Source organism: Perognathus longimembris, chromosome 12 (assembly GCF_023159225.1).
Source record: "Perognathus longimembris pacificus isolate PPM17 chromosome 12, ASM2315922v1, whole genome shotgun sequence".
NCBI classification, from domain to species: Eukaryota; Metazoa; Chordata; class Mammalia; order Rodentia; family Heteromyidae; genus Perognathus; species Perognathus longimembris.
Genome location: NC_063172.1, coordinates 33,342,217 through 33,360,377, shown reverse-complemented (window position 1 = coordinate 33,360,377; position 18,161 = coordinate 33,342,217). Strand labels below are relative to the sequence as shown.

Below are 18,161 nucleotides of genomic sequence, written 5' to 3'. Positions count from 1 at the left end.
TAAAACTGTAACCTCTCTGTACATCACTTTGACAATAAAGAAGAAAAAAGAAGATATAATAATTGTAAATTTTAAAAAATGGAGAAAAAGTTTCTCAATCATCTGGATATAGAGTCTCACTCCTATAATCCCAGATACTCAGGAGATAGAGATATGGAGGGAAAAAGAATTATTTGAAGACAGAATGACTAAAAATGTCCCAAATTTGAAGAAAACAGTTATCTACATATCCCAAAAGATGAATGAATTCCAAAAAAAAGTTAAACTCAAAGAGACCCAAACTTACACAGACCATAATTAAACATTACATGTAGCTCAACTTGTAGAGCACTGGCCTATCAAGCATGAGGCTCTGAATTCAAGCCCCAGTAACACCAATGAAAAAAAAAGCACAAAACAGAAATGGAATAGCCCAAAGAATCATTTTTCGTCTGGCTGCTATCTTCACCCATAGTGAGATGAACTTATCAACAGTTTCTAGCTCTGGATGTCTACAAAGGTAGCTGGAGATTGCATCTGTGTACAGTGGAATGGATCTTGGAAGCACTTAGAGCTGTCACATTCAAGCACTTGAATATTACCGAGGAAGCCTCCATAGTTTCTCTCCAGGTTGAAATGGTCACTTTCTCATATGACTCTTCCTCTAGCTGTCTTACCTACAATCCTTTGCTTTCCTCACTAGTACACACAGGCACTCACATCACCAATCAAGCAAACCAAAGACCTAAGAGTTATCCTGCCCTCCTCTTCCTGTACTTACTCAGAAACCAGTCAAATCCACATGGATAACCTCCCTCCTGTCTACCTCTTCCTCTTTTCCTATTTTAGTTCATTTGAAATGCTGTAACAAAACATTCTACACAAGTTACAAACAATAGATTTATATTGTTCACAGTTCTGAAGGCAGGACAGTCTAAGAGCAAGGAGCCAGGCAATTTGTACCAAGAGACAGATGAATCTGTCCTCGTAGATGACACCTTTGACATGTCTTCAAATGGCAGCAGGGACGAACAAGCCCATCAGTCCTTCTTCACAGGGATTCTAAATCCTATTCCTGAGTTCTCTGCCCTCATGACCTAATGACCTCCTATAGGTATATCTCAATACCAATTTTTATTGTCAAACTGATATACAGAGTGGTTACAGTTTCATACATTAGGCATTAGATACATTTCTTGTACTGTTTGTTACCTCCTCCCTCATTCCCCCCTCCCCCTTTCCCTTTCCCTCTCCCCCCATGAGTTGTTCAGTAGATTTACACTAAACAGTTTTGCAAGTATTGCTTTTGTAATCATTTGTCTTTTTACCCTGTGTCTCTCTATTTTGGTATTCCCTTTCAGTTTCCTAGTTCTAATACCTGTATACACGGTTTCCAATGTACTCAGATAAGATACAGAGATAGTGCAAGTACAACCACAGGAAGAGGATACAAGAAGATCATCAATAATAGAAGCTACAGTTTCACATCGCATGTTGAAAGTAATTACAACAGTGATATAACAGTCGTTTCCATACATGGAGTTCATTTCACTTAGCATCATCTTTGGTGTTCATAAGTGTTTAGCTATTGGGCTCTTGTGATCCTCTGCTGTGACTAGCCTAAACTTGTGCTAATTATTCCCTATGAGGGAGACCACAGAGTCCATGTTTCTTTGGGTCTGGCTCACTTCACTTAGTATAATTTTTTCCAAGTCCTTCCATTTCCTTACAAATGAGGCAATATCATTCTTTCTGATAAAGGCATAAAATTCCATTGTGTATATGTATCACATTTTCCTGATCCATTTGTCTACTGAGGGGCATATGGGTTGGTTCCATGTTCTAGCTATGACAAATTGTGCTGTGATGAACATTGTTGTGCTGGTGGCTTTAGTGTGTTCTTGTTTGTGGTCTTTTGGGTAGATGCCCAAAAGTGGGGCTGCTATATGCTTAGCCTTCTGAGGAATCTCCATACCACCTTCCAGAGTGGCTGAACCAGTTTAAATTCCCACCAACAATGAAGTAGGATTCCCTTTTGGCCACATCCCAGCGAGGGTCTTTTCTGAAGGGAAATTTAAGTCTAGTCCATTTCTTTGGGGATAAAATCTCAGAGCTTCAATAGGCAAGGCCTTCCTGTCACTGCAGCTTCCTCCTACCCTCTTCTCCCCAGCCATGTCAGCTGTTCTCAGTCCTCTGTTCATGCCCTTTCCCCTCATAGCACAAGGCTGCTGTCCCTGCAGGGTCTTTGCTGCACTCGCCTTCCTTCCTCATCAAATTGATTCCTGTGCCTTAGAAGATGTTTCAGCAAGCCCTCTGTGTGTTGTCCCGTGAATGGAGTGATGATGGTGTAGCAGGCTGTGGGAGCCATTATCAACCCCAGAGGCTCCTCGAAGGTCCTCCAACCACTCCAAAGCCAAGGAGTTTCTGGAGGGAAACTAGTCTAGTAAATGCAGTTGTATGTTTTTCTCCTTCTCCAATACATTTCTGGAATTATTCCAATGCCCTTGGTAGCTAAAGTCCTTTACTCCACCTAGAGCACACCCTTCAGCCAGATGCTTTTCACAGCAGTCTAACTCAGTGAGATGACCACCTCCCAGTGGTATGGTTTGGATAGGAAGTGTACCCACAAAAGATTCATCGTTGAAGGTTTGGTTCCCAACTGGCAGTGCTATTGACAGGTGACCAGATCATGAGAATGCTGACTTTATCAATGGATGGGCCTCTTGAAAAGCTTATAGCAGAATGGGTATAGGAGGTGGGGCCTAGTTCAGGAAGTAAGCACTGGGAGCGGGGCTTTCAGAAATGTATCTTATCTCCAGACCCTTTTAGTCCCTTTTGGGCTTTGGGGCCACCATGAGCTGATCAACTTTCTTCCACTACAACCTACTACCATGAGTGCTCTGCCTTACCCCCCAGCCCAGTGACCATGGACTGAAACCCCTGAAAAATCGTGAACTAAAATAAGGCTTTCCTCCTTTAAGTTGGTTTGTTTTTTTTCAGGCATTTTTTTTCACAGTGACAGAAAAATTAACATCACCAGCATGCTTTCGCCAACACATAGAGACAAGGGCTCTGTCCTGGGCACAGAGGAGGTGGTGAGGAAAAGGCAGGCCATCCACACAGAGATGGCCCACCTTCAAATGCTTGAAATGGAGACAGAGGACCAGAGCCTCTCTAGGGATCAGCACCCTTTCTACCCCAGGGGAGAGGTAGAGTCCTGTGGGAGGGATGGAGGCACTCGCCTCATGATTGAAGAAGACCAAGTGAGGATGTCAGGTCCAACTCATTTGCCACGATGGCCACCCATCTGTTTTACTTCATTTCTGAAATCATTCTAGAGAATGAGGCTTGCCATCATTTCTATTTTCCTTCTTGCTGTACAGTAGAGAAAGGAGCCGAAGTCCATTGGGAGAGCAAGAGAAATCAAACCAATAGCCATCAAGGGTAACCTTTACCTGGAATATGATTTGACTTGGTTCTTGGCCTTCAAATATAGAAAATGTCATGGGCTTCAGAGGTCCACTAAACTTCCCATCTTGACCATATCCAGTTGTCTGTTAACAAAGAAGGAGAGAATTAGCATTGGTCATACATGGGGGTGTCACCTGCTGATTTTCTTAAGGGTTTGAAGCAATATATAAAACCCCTATGTATAGCCTCCTTTAGTCAGCTTGTTTGTGTGTAAATGCATTGAGCCCTGGATATATTGTAGTTAATAGTTGCATTTTGAATCTAGTTTCCACATATGACATAAAACATGTGTGGCTTGTCCCTGAGCCTGGTTTACCTCACTTAATAGGTCCATGTATTTCCCTACAAATGATATGATTCTTTCTAATGGATAGGTCAAATTATTTTGTATATATGTACCCTCATTTTCTTGATCCACTGTTGTAGGGCAACTGAGTTATTTGGCAATAGTCAATAATGCAGCAATGAACATGATGTGCAAGCGTCTTTATCGTATCCTAGGGAAGATCTATGGGTTTGGTTTTTGTTTGTTTGTTTTTAGAAATCTCCAAACAGCCTCCCAGAGTGGTTGTACTAGTTTACATACCCACCAACAGTATACTAGGGTTGCTTTTCTCCCACATCCCCACCAGCATTGGTCATTGTTCAAATTCTCATTGTTGGCCAATGTCACTATGGTAGGATAGATTCTAAATGTTGGTTTGACTTGACTAAAAGTATTCTTAGGTCACACAATGAATTTTCCAGACTTCTATCCATCTCCTCCTTTCTGTGTGCCTTCTTGGGGAACTCTTCCTGCCTTCTACTTCTTTTCTACATCTTGTCCAATTCCATTGCCACTCCCTGGGAATGTGAGACAGATGCCCAGGTTGCAGCTTGTTTGATCCAAGATGGGAATAGTATTTTCTGTGGAGTTACTGCTCATCAGCAAACTACCTCCCTCAACCCTGGGTCCACCCAGCAGGTGGAAACTACCAAGGCCAAAAGGACTTCTGAACAAAGCTCTGCTTTTCCTATAAGGACAAGCTAACTCACCACAGGAAAGGAGGGGTACAGTATGTCTCAGTTCTAGAGTTCAAAGTTGCATCCTATATCAGGCAATGAATCTCTCCTCCAGCTTACTAATATGGCTATTGGGGCTATATAGATTTCAACATGCAAACGCACACAGTGAGTCACCAAGCCACACCAACAGAGCCTGGAGGAATAATGTGGGATCGCCTGGCAAAAAGACTCATCTCATCCAGGAGGAGAAATCCATGTCTCTTTCTCAGACAAGAAAGGAGTGAGCCACTAGTCACCAAGTATTAGATAAGAATCTTCTCACTCTCTTAAGTCTCATCATCACTTCCTAATATAACTCTGCAATTGTGTATTCTGTTTCTAACCTGTTCTTGGAACTTGCTAGGCGCTAAGGCTATAGAGGTGAATAAGAAGCTGTTCCTCCTTCATGGAGGTCAGGGTTCATGTGGATATAGATACTGAAATTTTAAAATGATATTATACTGATAGATATTTTTTAAATTAAAAACAAATATTTTCACTAGTACTGTGGTTCAACTTATGGCCTTGCATTTGCTCATCTGGTACTCTACTACTTTAGCTACACTTCCAGCCCAGCTTTTTGCTGGTTATTTTGGAGATGGAGACTCACCAACTTTTCTGATGAGTCTCTTTGCATTATAATCCTCTTGATCTCAGACTACAATTAGAAATGAGAGCCACCAGCACCTGGCTAAGACCTAATTCTGTGTGTGTGTGTGTGTGTGTGTGTGTGTGTGTGCGTGTGCGCGCGCGCGCGCGCACCAGGCCTGAGACTTGAACTCAAGGCCTGGGTGTTATTCCTGAGCTTTGTTGCTCAAGACTAGCTTTCCTCCACTTGAGCCACCTTCCAGGGTTTTGGTGATTAATTGGAGCTAAGAGACTCACAGACTTTTCTTCCCTGGTTGGCTTAAAATACTGATCCTCAGATCTCAGCCTCCTGAGTAGCTAGGATTACAGGCATGAGCCACTGGCACCTGGCCAAAAAAATAATAATTCTTATTCAATGTTTAGGCTGTGCTTGTCACTGATCTGAGAAAGTGCATTGTCTTATTTAATTCAAACATCCCATAACTCAAGTACTATATTAGATCCTTCTCAAATAGAAGAAAACTGGGCTTCAAAGTTTAATATATCTCACTTGAGTTCATATGATAGGTAAAGAACAGTGACAACTTTAAACTGGATCTGACTCTACACCATCCTACAATAATGTAAGTAAAAAAGAACACTTGAAAGGATAGAAAGAAGAGAAGGGTCAAAATGGATGTTTGACAACATACTTGTACAAAAATGGGGACATTTTTTGAGCTCTCAAGCCATAAAAGTCCCATTGTTCATAAAGTTTGAACTGTAGTCCTCCTTTTAGCCAGAGAAAGACACTGATAACCTGACAAATCTGGTTTTATATCTGTCACATTGTAAATACTTGGAATTGAATGGGCACTACAGTGCTTTCTGGCACTTGAGATTTCATGTAGGATTCTTTTAATACTAGAAGAAATGAAGCAATACTTGAGCTCTGAGGATATAGAAATTAAGGAAAGAAAATACAGCTCCATAATCTCACTTCATAATACAACAAAATTTTGACAACCTTTGTGAACCTCAGGAGCCTCAAGAGTAAAACAAAACTAACTCCCCTCTACCTAGCCAAGGTCAAGTGCTAAAACTGTCTAGTTCCCATCAAGCTTCAGAGCCTACCAGACAATAGGGTGAACTCAACAAATGGCAAAAGATAACATTCAACAAAATTCCGAATGGTAAGAAGAAAAGTGCAAAGTAGAAAAGGGTCTAAAACACAGAAGATGATTTCTTGATGTCTTGATGGTAAGTCTTCAAAGTTTAAAAACAGTCAAAATTAGGGCTGGGATGTAGCTCAGTGGCAAAGCACTTGCTTAGCAAGTGCAATGTCCTGGGTTCGATCCCCAGTACCAAAAAAAAAAACAGTCAAAATCAAGGAATATAGACAAATATATACATACTTTATAACGTTCCTACTTTTTTTGGTCATGGGGCCTAAACTCAAGGTCTGGGCACTGTTCCTGAGCTCTTTTTGCTCAAGGCTACTGTTCTACCACTTTGAGCCACAGCTCTGCTTCCAGTTTTCTAGTGGTTAATTGAATATAAGAGTCTCATAGACTTTCCTATTAGGGCTGGCTTAGAACCAGGCAGTTGGAACCTCAGATCTCAGCCTCCAGAGTAGCTAGGATCACAGGCATGAGTCAGCAGCACCCAGCTTTGTTCCTGTTCTTTTATATGTAAAGAATTGATTTGTCCATGGGGTTGGGAAAAGTAGCTCAGTAATGGAGCATCTGCCTAGTTGTGAAAGGCCTAGCTTCTACTATTATTACTGCAAAATAAAATTAAACTTTGTCCATTATACAGTGTCTGCTTTGGAGAAATGAGGATAAATTATTCCTTCAGCTGAAGGATACACAGGTGATTTGTAGCCATTTCACTGAAAATATCAATCAAAATACAGTGCCCATTCTGTGCAAAAGTTCTTTCCCTGTTATGGGGAAATATCCCAATGAAGAAGTAAAGAAGCACACCCTTGCTCTTACCAAACACAGCATAAGAAGACACAGAGAGCGAAGACAGGCTCCAGTCATCTTGCTATTCTCTGTTCAAATGCCTGTGAAGAGACCAGAGATGGGGTGATCATTTATCAGCCTTTGAAACAAGGTCTTTCCAATTAGGAAGAACTGCTACCTGACATCCAGTCCCAAACATAGATAAATGGAGCTCTACAGACCAGCTTGCCTCTGCATGGCATAGCCAGTCTTCCAGAAGCTTCCTGATCCCCCATCATTTGTACAAGTCAATATCTCCAAATGAACTGTCTGTAATTTCATTCCTTTCATTGCTTCACTCTAGGCCTTCACTTAAGAGTTTTCTATAACAGGCAAAGAGTATAATTTTCACTCTTGGATTTTCTAAAAAATTATTTTTGGTTGAGTTTATAGTTTTTACTTTTTTATATGGTTGAGGAATATATGTTTTGTCAAATGCCAGGATAGCTATATGAAATAATTTTAGTGATTCCAGCTCAAAGCTACAAATGTGTGAGATCCCTCAATCAGAAAGAACCAAAGAATGTTCATGATCCTGCAATTCACAAGCCTCACCAACTGTCTCTGTGGTCTCCTAAATATTGTTAACCCATGTAACACATGGAATATACAGATCAAATAAACACCCAAAGTCTGTCCACTTTGTCTTCATACTGCAGAGAAATTGTAGCTCTCATCCTGAGACTTGTCATGATGTGCTGAGATAAATTTCCACATTGCTGCTAATTGTAATAAATAATAATTTGTAACAAAATATTAAATAAAAATATTGTAATAAAATAATAATTAAAACTTTATTCATGTCACTGAATTTCAAACATTATTGTTACATTGAGGGATGGTAAGTGGCCCTTGTTTATTTCCTCTTTTCTTTAGTTTCTGGAAGTCCACATTTAACGTTTATCATTAATATAATTGGTATGGGGAAAGGTTATTAAATGTTCAATCCCTCTAAACATTTAGATTCTCAAAATTTTAAATGCCTTACATTTTGGATAGGTGATATTTGAACTTTAAATGGGTGAGAGTCCCACATTAGTCTCTCAAATCCCCTGGGAGGTAAAGAAGGAAACAAGCAGCATCAAACAGGAAGGCTCATAGACTGGGCTAAGCACAGTGCAGAAGACTGCACACGTGCTGCCGCATAGCCCAGATTGCCCTGGCCATGCATGAGCCACTCCTCCACGCTGTGCCTCAGTTTCCTCACATAGAAAACACCTAGCAGCAGCTCACTAATCAATATGACGTACATTCTTATAAAGAATTGATATGCCAGTTTCATAGATGAGAAAATGGAGAACCGATGTAAGTTTCCTAAAGTCACCTAGCTAAGCAGTAACATCGTCAGGCTTTCCACAAGCTCTGTCCATTCCAAACTCAAAACCTCTGTCAGCACTTTCTACCAGGCCCTGTATGGTATGCTAACTACATGGTCAGAAATGTTGACAGAGATATAGCAACGTAATATATATATATATATATATATATTTGTAAGTGTATATACACATATATATTTCACGCTATATATATATACATATATGATGTATGTATATATTTTACATGCCATGTAAATTTACATTTTTACTCCAAATTTCCACAGCTATTTTAAGGAAAAGCTAGGACTAAAATCCTTCTGGAACTGTAAGATTCATAAATCCCTTGACTGTTTGAAAATTATCTTTTGCAATGGAATTTACTTTGGTAGGCACGTCTAAACATCGTTTTAGTATAAACTTATTAAACACAATGTTTTTTTCACTGCTGGAGACTGATTATCTGGTTTGGAAGCACACAGACACAAGTAATACATAATCCCAGGTTCTAGAAAACTGCAAGATGAGATCTAGCCAGCCCTCCACCCCACATGGTTCAAAAGTATGCAGGGAGGAGAGTTATGTATGGTTTGACTATGTAGAGACGTTTTCCTTGTCATTATTCCCTAAAGAATACGGTATCACAACTTTATACCTGGCATTTGCAGTGAATTAGGTATTTAAGAATCTAAAATGATAGGATGTGTGTCAGCTACGTGCAAATATTACACCATTTTACAGAAGAGCCTTGAGCATCCATGGATTTTGGTATCCATAGATATCCTAGGAGTAAGTCTAGGCATACAGGAGATGTGTGTGTGTGTGTGTGTGTGTGTGTGTGTGTGTGTGTGTGTGTAAATTGGAATCCTTAAAGTCTAACTAGCTAGGGGCTGTGAATATGGCCTAGTGGCAAGAGTGCTTGCCTCCTATACATGAGTCCCTGGGTTCGATTCCTCAGTACCGCATATACAAAAAATGGCCAGAAGTGGCGATGTGGCTCAAGTGGCAGAGTGCTAGCCTTGAGCAAAAAAGAAGCCAGGGACAGTGCTCAGGCCCTGAGTTCACGGCCTAGGACTGGCCAAAAAAAAGTCTAACTAGCTAATAGTGTCTTTTAACATTACCAAAATACACATGATCAGCTATGGACATTTGCTAAATCAAAATAAAAACACAGAAGATAAAATGACACATTTGGGGATCTTTCTCTTCAGTCTCCTCTGCATTTGCCATCTTTCACATGTGTTCCTAGCTCTCTGTCTTATCTGCCACACCCTCCCCACACACAGACCTGCTGCCTTCCTTTGTGCACTTTGGCCCAGCTCTCCTGGGTCTGAGCCATGGCACTGGCTGCCCTCCCCACCTGGCACAGGCCTGGCCCAGAGAAAATGGACAATGGTTATTTGTTTAGCGAAGTTGCATTAAGACCATCCTTCCACACCTCTGCTTCTTTTCCTCCTGTCTCATTAGGTTGATCCAACTTACCCATTTCAACAAAACAAAAATAAAATCATTGACTCAAGCTTCTCACAAGTGTCAGACATCTGCTAAGAACCAGAAGAACCAAATAAGGAGTTCCTGATTTGCCATCAGAGAGCTAAAATCTAACTCCTACTTTATTAATAAACAGCCAGAAACCTGTTCTTCTCCAAAGCCCTCACCCACGTATTTTTAAAAACCAATTATTAATATAAAAGAAATGAATTTGAACTATAAAGTCTTATTTTGATGCAAAGCATAGTAATGCATTTTTTATTGTTGATGACAAAGAGTGTTTTTCCTTTTAAATACATTACCAGATCTTTGCTTAGTAATAGTTGAGAAATGGTTGAAATGTATCATTTTCTTTGAAATGATTTTTTGGCACATTTAATCTTGCAAAAAAATACAAGTTGAAGAATAGAAAAGTCAATATCAACAAAAATGAATGCCTTATTTTAGTCAGATGCTCAGGCAGGCCACTGTCTGGGATGTTTTAATGGAAATATGCTTAAACTTTACTTTGTCATTTACATTTAGTCTTGCCACTCACAGGAAGAGTTTCCAGTGGGAAAGAGAAGTCATTCTTTTTCACTCCCAGGCATGGGGTGCCACGATTTATTTCAAGCCATAGACTCAAGCTAGATTGATTAGTGTGGTTGCTCATTCCTCCATTGCTTCCATTTACTCTTCCATGAGGCGGAGACGATGATGGCTCCCACTATTAAGAGTTACCGGATTCGATGACTTCATGCTTGGAGCAGTGTTTGTCAAATAAAAATTCATTTGACAACATAAGTATGCTTCGTCAGAACTGCAAGCCTTGCCCTACAGGAAGTCAGCTTCCTGCTGCCCACTATTAAGAATTTTCAAGCAAAAGCCTCCACAGCACAGCAACTTCCTCAAGGCCAAATGAGAGGCAAGGCAGAGCCTTTTCTGAATGACTCAGAGCAAACTACATTAAGGCTGGGACTATGTCCAGAGAGGACTTCGTTCTCTCCAACAAGTCTTGCTTTTACTTCCTCTTTTCAAGGACATGGTTCATTCATGAGTATCAGACCTGGGGTCAGGAGGATGCTGACAGGAAACTTTTGTGTATGCCTGAAAAACCTAAAACTACCAAGTCATTCACAGGGGAAGTCTCCTCACAAACACTACTTGGAAAGGGTTTGCATAGAACACCCAGATAATTTAGATAATTCAGTGACATTTTTTTATCTGAATTATCTGACAAAACTGGCCCAACCATCTGCTTGGAATTTCTGCTATTTGCCAGGGTCTCCCTCAGATGCAAGGACTAATTCCATCTGTTCCTATGGCCACTATCTTATGGCCAAACATACCCTTAGCAGTGGGGGTCGGTTTTTTAAAAACCTAGATCCCCTAAAAATGTGTATGGACCTCACCTAGCAGACATTGCCACCAGTACTTATCTATTAACCATGAGCCTTGGTTTATGGAGGCAGAGTTGTGAGCACTGGTCCCGTGCTATGCAGGAGCTTCCTTTGTTCAATTCTCATCACCCAGAAATTATGGAAATCCCTACGTATCCTGAAGTTGTATCCAGCCAGGATCACAACACAAAGACCGCTCACATTTACTGAAAACACACCATGCTGAGACTTTTGTATGAAGTATCTTACATTCTCAGAACAATATCATGAAGCAGATATTATTAGCATCTACATTTTAATTTTTTAATCAAAAGATGAAAGTCAAAAAAGTTAAGAGATTTGCCCAAGGTCACACTGCTAGCTAATTTCCATGCCTAAGCTCTCAATCATCTAGTCTAGCTCTGAAAGCATGAGCATCCTGATAATGAAATACCCAATCTCACCTCATCCACTCCACCTTTCCAAATATTCTATCTTTCCAAATATTGTTGTGGTTTTTTATCTTTGCCAGTCCTGGGGCTTGAACTCAGGGCCTAAACACTGTCCCTGGCTTCTTTTTGCTCAAGGCTAGCACTCTACCAACTTGAGCCATTGTTTTTGTTTTTAACATCATAACTTTCTCTCATCCCCCTACCACATGCCTCCTACCACCCAGAAGAAAGGCGGCATCAGCTTAGAAGGTTTTGTTCTTACAGCCAATATAGTACTGTGTCACTCCCTCCTTCTTCATTTCCCCACTGAACTTCACCTAAGGAGTCTTGTATTTTTCTTTTTAATCAAGCAAAAAAGTCATGAGATGAATTGTATTTCCCCTCCCAGTGTCATATATAAGAGTCCCAAGTCCCTCAGAAGGCCACCTGCTCTAGTCTTTACAGAGGTGATGAATGTAAAAGAGTTGGCCCTGATCCAAAATGTCTGCTGTCCTTTTGGAGCAGACTCAGACACCAAGAGAACACCATGTGACATGAACATGGCCATCTGCAAGGCAAGGAGAGAGGAGCAGATCCTTCCGTGGCTGGCTCACAGAAGGAGCTGAGCCTGCTCACCTTGACCTTGGACTTCCAACTCTTGCACTGTGACATGATAGATTTCTGTCAATTAAGCCACTGATTCTCTGATGGTTCATTATGGCATCCCTAGGAAACTAAGACACCAAACAACCCTGGCTTCAACTGGGTAAGGAACTGCCATGCCAGGACTTGGGCAGCCTCAAAGGGGGTTTGACCTAGTGCCCATGGCCTCCACTCGGCCACTCGGAGCTTGATTGAGTCTCCTGCTGGCCACCAATGCTTCTAAGGGGCTTTTAGATATGTTTAGACACTAGTGTCATTTCTACATTTATTTGAATAAAGATAGAAATGTCTAGTTTCGGGTCTCTAAACCCACAAATAATTCAACCAACACTGGTTTCCCACCCCCACCCCAGGCACCTATAGAAAGTTAAATGCTGGACAGCGTTTTAAGTGTGTCATCTCTTATCATGTTGCTTTGATTTGTTGAAGGAAGAGGAGAGGAGGAAAGGAGGGATGGAGAAGGAAAAAGAAGAAACAACAGGAGAAGATTTAAAATTAAAATAGTTCACCCAATACCAATATTGAGTCATGCAGTTCCTAAGAGCAAAGAAGATGCAGGAGGACAGAATTACAAATTTTGTTTTCCAAAATCATAGGGTGATATGAACAGGAAAAGATGTGACTAGAATTTATAATACCACTGGGCCCGAACATTGCCACATATTCTGTATGTCATTTATTTTGCATCCACATAATATATTGCTAAGTACAGCATAAATCATAAAGTGAAGCCGGATCTGAATAAAGATCAGATTAAAAGCTGGCTCAGACCATTGTTCATGAAGTCAGGTCCAGATCACTCACTCTTGTCTTTTGGTCTGGCTCACAAATCACTGCCACCAATTACGTCACTGAAGATTTAGAGAAACCACAGGAGAGCTGACCACTTTGCACTTTTGACAAATTAAGGACCCAATTAAAGCGACTTTTCTAAACTGGAAACAAGCACTGAGGCATCACATCAAGACTGCTGCCTCACCCTTCAGCCTGCCAACTCCACCTGAGGAGGGAGCAGTGGCTGTATGTTGTAGCTCCGGTCCAGGAAGAGGAAAGGAGGGAAAAGGGGAAATAGAAAGGGAGGGAGGAGGAAGCTCCACCCCAACTCACACATAAGCATTCTTCTTCTCTTACTGAATTATCACTCTGGATATAAAAGTCTGGATTTACTCATGCAAACTCAGTGGTGATTATTTGTTTTCATGATGGGGTAGATGGGCTCATGGGAGGAGAGTTGGCTCCTCTAAATAACAACCTGTCTTAAATTTATATGATCAATTACAATAGAAATGACTAGCATAAGTATTATTCTTTCCAATAAAGAATGAATTCCAAGGAGTACTTTCAGAAATGTCAAGGCTCATTTGGGTTAGCTTTTGTTACCCGAAGCTCTTCCCAAACTGAGCAAGAAAGGGGACAACTGTGCTAAAAAGGCCATCATTCACACAAAGTATGCCAGCCTAAGCTAAAAGCTGACCCCCAGATACTAGATTAGCTATCCTTGAGGGGGCTCCTCTCACGGCTTCATGGGCAAACTCCTCTTAGAACATCAGGGAGGAAGACAAGAGCCAAAACTTTCTTTTCTTCATTTCTAGCAGAACTCCACGTCTGGACTAATGAAAGAAAAGGAATCACCCTTTCTCATAAAAGACGGCTTCATTATTTTCACAGAATGTTCCTTCACGCATTCTACACTTCTTCATGGACTATAAAGTGTACAGACCAGTACTTTGTCAAGACAATGAGATCACACATTCAGGTTCAGGTAAATTTAAATTAGATTCCATCCTCCTAAATTAGATTCCGTTCAGGTATGTCTAAATTAGATTCCATTCTCCTAAATTAGATTCCATTCAGGTATGTCTAAATTAGATGTTGAAGAATTAAAAACAGACCCCACTTGCTGCCATACTCACTCATTCACAAAAGGACTCTGAGGCAAGAATTGTAATGGCAAAACTAGTGTCCTGCTCAAATATAGCAGGTTAACTTTCAGATTTCTATAATTCAATCAGAACTCATGACTGGCAGAGGAGTAAGGAAAATTAACTTAATTTCATTCTCCCTAATAAAGAGTACCATACCACTATGGAATCTCATCATGAATTCATTGTTCAATGAAAGTTAAAAAACAAAAAACAGCTTGCATTTATTGAGCATTTGCTAAGTTAAGCACTTTGGGGAGCCTAGTCATTTAAACACAATAGACCTATGTAGGTCTACATTAGGCTTAGCAGGATGCTAAACTCTGAGAGGTTGAGGAAAGGACATCTGGCTGCAGAGAATGGCTAAGCCTCTGGGTAGACTGCTTCCATGGGAAGAAGGTGTGCCCATAGTTAATCTAAACATTCTTTCAAAGCACAAGTCTGTAGTTCTAATTCTCTTTACTTGAGAACTCCAAGTGCTGAGGTCTTAAAATATGTGAAAAAAACTATTGACCCTAAGTGTCAGGGATGAGATCATTCAAAATGTCAGCCTCAGAGAATATTTTAAAAGAAATTCAGTTTTCTTTGTCCCACATACATAATCACCAAGTACAGTTTAGCTTGTTACATGATCATAAGTGGAAAAATAAATCATTTTTAAAGTCTGCTTTTACTAAGTTATGTTTCTTGTATGGAAATAAATATTTGTTTGTTTTCACAACCAACAAGTAGGTAGGTAGCTATTTAACATGACTAGGCCACACAACAACCAACCCCATTCTAGATTCAATCCCACCTGAGAAGATTTCTGAAGGAATATAATTGTATGCCCACCAACGAATCTACATAATTTCTACCCAGATAAACTAGCACCTAAATAAGTGCTGACTTGTGAGCCTTCAGAGGAAAGATATCACCACCTCAGAGAAAAGATATCACCAGCTTCCTTTCTCAGTATAACCTCCCTGACAGGGAAGAACAGAGAGGCCCTTTCCAGAAATAAAGAAATAAAACCCGCACCTTAAACAACATCTTAGTTTCAAAGGATGCCACACCCACACTGCTCCTGAAGACCCGTGGGAACCATTTGAGGGGCTTTTAATTATTGGGTTGTGACCATTTATCAGAATAAAATAGTTTTATCATTCTCTTTTTATATTGTTGATCCTGCCCCCTCCTCTTTTGTGCAATGGAGATATTTTTACAAGTATGTGGTGGCACACACTTGTATGCATACCTGTAGTCAGCACTTGTGAGGCTCAGAAAAGAGCATTGAGAGTTTGAATCTAACCCAGGCAACACAAGTTTGAGGTCACCCTAAGTGACATAGCAAGACCCTATCTTTGAAAAATAAAATAAAAAGTTGTTTTGTTTTGTTTTTCCTTTCTTTTTCCCTACAAAATGAATAGTAACTTCATAGTTTCTCTTGAGCCACTTGAACTTTCTCTTGGAGAAGATAGCTAACATTCGTGGAATGTCTACCATATGCAAAGCAATGTAATAAGCTCTAATCCTTGCTTGTCACAATCACCCAGTTAGGCAGGTCATTTCTGTTTTAAAGATTAAAAACATTAAGGTTCCGAGAGCTTAAGTATTCTGTTCAGGGCCCTCAGGCTGGTAATTATGAAATGGGCCCAACCCATCTGACCGAATCATCCACTACATGGCCCACAATGCACTACAAATTCTCCCCCCAGGAAATGACATTTTGCTTCCTGGTAAGAGCAGAATGTCATCCACTGCCCATATTATCTAAATATGTATTTTCTTCTGCTTTCCAACAATGCCTTGCTTGCTAATTTAGTTTTTGAAGCATCACGGCAGAGGGTGTCTGTCCCTATAAAGTCATCTATAATGAAGCAACAAACAAGACAGAGGACAGGATTGGAACTTGGAAGGCTCCAATAAGGAACACATGACTCAACATCTCAGGATAAACTCAGCAGATAGCTCATCCTCAGGTAGGCCAAATGCAGCACCGAAAGCTGGCTTCTCTCTCCCAATGATGAAGGCACGCCTGGCTCTCTGTCTTTAATTCATACTCCAGAATTTTCTTTGAAAGGCCTTTTAGTCGAGCATTGAGGGCCTTTCATCCTAGTTACTCAGGAGGCTAACATCAGAGAACTGTGGTTTGACGCCAGGCCAGGCAGTAAAGTCTGTGAGAGTCTTATCTACAATTAAACACCAAAAAGCCAGAAGTGGAGCTGTGGATCAAGTGGTAGAGCAAGTGGAGCTGTGGATCAAGTGATAGAGCACTAGCTTTGAACAAAAAAGCTCAGCTATGGTGCCCAGGCCCTGGCCCAGGACTGGCACTAAAATGGGTGGAAGGAGGCTCTTTTCTCTTTGGTGCACTCCTCCCCATGGTGTCCTAGAAAGTCCTAAGGATCCAAAAAGAATTTTGTCTGAAAAGCAGACAAGGAGTTCAGCTGTCTAAAGCTCACATCCAAGAGATGGTGTACTTCACAAAAATAAGATTCAAGTAGCAATTCTAAGAACCGCAGAGCATTTGTGAAGACCAGTCAGCTTTATATGTTGATCACAAAGAAGGAATCTAATCCTTGTTTCAACATCAGGGAACCCAATCTTTCATTTAATTCCACTATCAATCTTGATTCAACCAAAGTTATTTCATCCAATGAATGTCTAAGATGTGGACCAATGAAAAGGAACCCCAAGAGAAAGCAACTGTGCTCCACAAACAAAACTTATCACACCAGGGGACAAATGTCTTTTCCCAGCAAAAGCTCCACAGGCCACCTAAAGAAATACATAATGTGCCCATCCAACAACTGCTTAAGTACCCCTCAACTCATTTTCATTCTTGATGAAATACAGTTTTTTCTATATAGTGAAGATAGGTCCACACTTACCTTTCTATACGTAGGAAAGTGGTGGTTAAACGTTCTTTGCTTCCATTCGGCTGTGGAGACAACTGCTGGGGACTGGTAGGGAACACACCCTGTGCCCCAAGCGGCCTACCTACCAGCCTCTCCCTCCACCTTTCATCAATCATTAACCATGAACATTTTTTTTATAGATCTGTGAGAAGCAGAGTATCATAAAAGGTATCATTACATTCAGTCCAGGAAAGAAATAAGTTTGTTCCAAAGAAGTTCCACTCATGTTTAATATATCGCAAGACTCAATCACTGAATTTTTAGTGTGGAGGAACAAATATAAAAGGAAGAAGAGTGGAAAAGATTGTTGGGTATTCACAATCTTTAGCTCTGTGATATATCCCCCACCCCCACCCCCACCCCAACACTTAGTCTAATGTCCACAGGGAGCACTAAGCCAATAACTATTTGTGAGGATTCTAAGTGAGAAACACGTGGGGCTCCGTGTGTGAGCTGAGATGGCATCTATCCATTGGGAAGCAGCCACAGGGGATGTCATAAATGACTCAGAAGGTGAGATTGGATGCATGGCTGCCCCTGCTTCTGGAATACAAAGTCTCCCATGAAATTACCAATAGTAAATCTTCTCCAAACACAAACTGAGCCTTGCCCCCCACTGTCTGCAAACAGACTTACTTATAAGCAAGTTCTTCATTTTTTCAATTAAAAAAGAGGTTTCAAATTAATGCATAAAAGCTAATAGCCCAGACTTCTTAAGTAAAGCCCTCTTTTAGATAGATCGCTGATTCTTATACTTTACTTTTTAAAATTTTTATTATAAAGGTGATGTACAGAGGGGTTACAGTTGCATAAGTGAAGTGATGAGTACATTTCTTTTTTAACAGAGTTACCCCTTCCTTTGTTTTCTCCCACTTCTGTCCCCCCTCACCCCAGGAACTCCCCTTCTCCCAAGGAAAAAGTTCATTTCCAACATAGTGTCTAGTGAGATTCTCATACCTTCATTGCCTGGGAATCAACATTCAAGATGAAAATTTAGGTCATTTCAGAAATACTTGTGT

General features: G+C 40.6%; 1 protein-coding gene across 1 annotated transcript in view; it reads right to left on the bottom strand.

Moving 5' to 3' along the window:
- The window catches only part of Cdh17 (cadherin 17), a 51,875-nt gene extending 34,537 nt beyond the window's left edge, over positions 1–17,338 (bottom strand). Inside the window, exons 1-3 of the mRNA XM_048358949.1 lie at positions 17,116–17,338; positions 7,059–7,129; positions 3,435–3,533 (exon numbers count right to left, since the gene is read on the bottom strand). Coding sequence (XP_048214906.1) covers positions 3,435–3,533; positions 7,059–7,106 — 147 coding nt within the window. The 5' untranslated portion in view covers positions 7,107–7,129; positions 17,116–17,338. The remainder of the gene's footprint in view (positions 1–3,434; positions 3,534–7,058; positions 7,130–17,115) is intronic.
- Between the last annotated feature and the right edge of the window lie 823 nt (positions 17,339–18,161).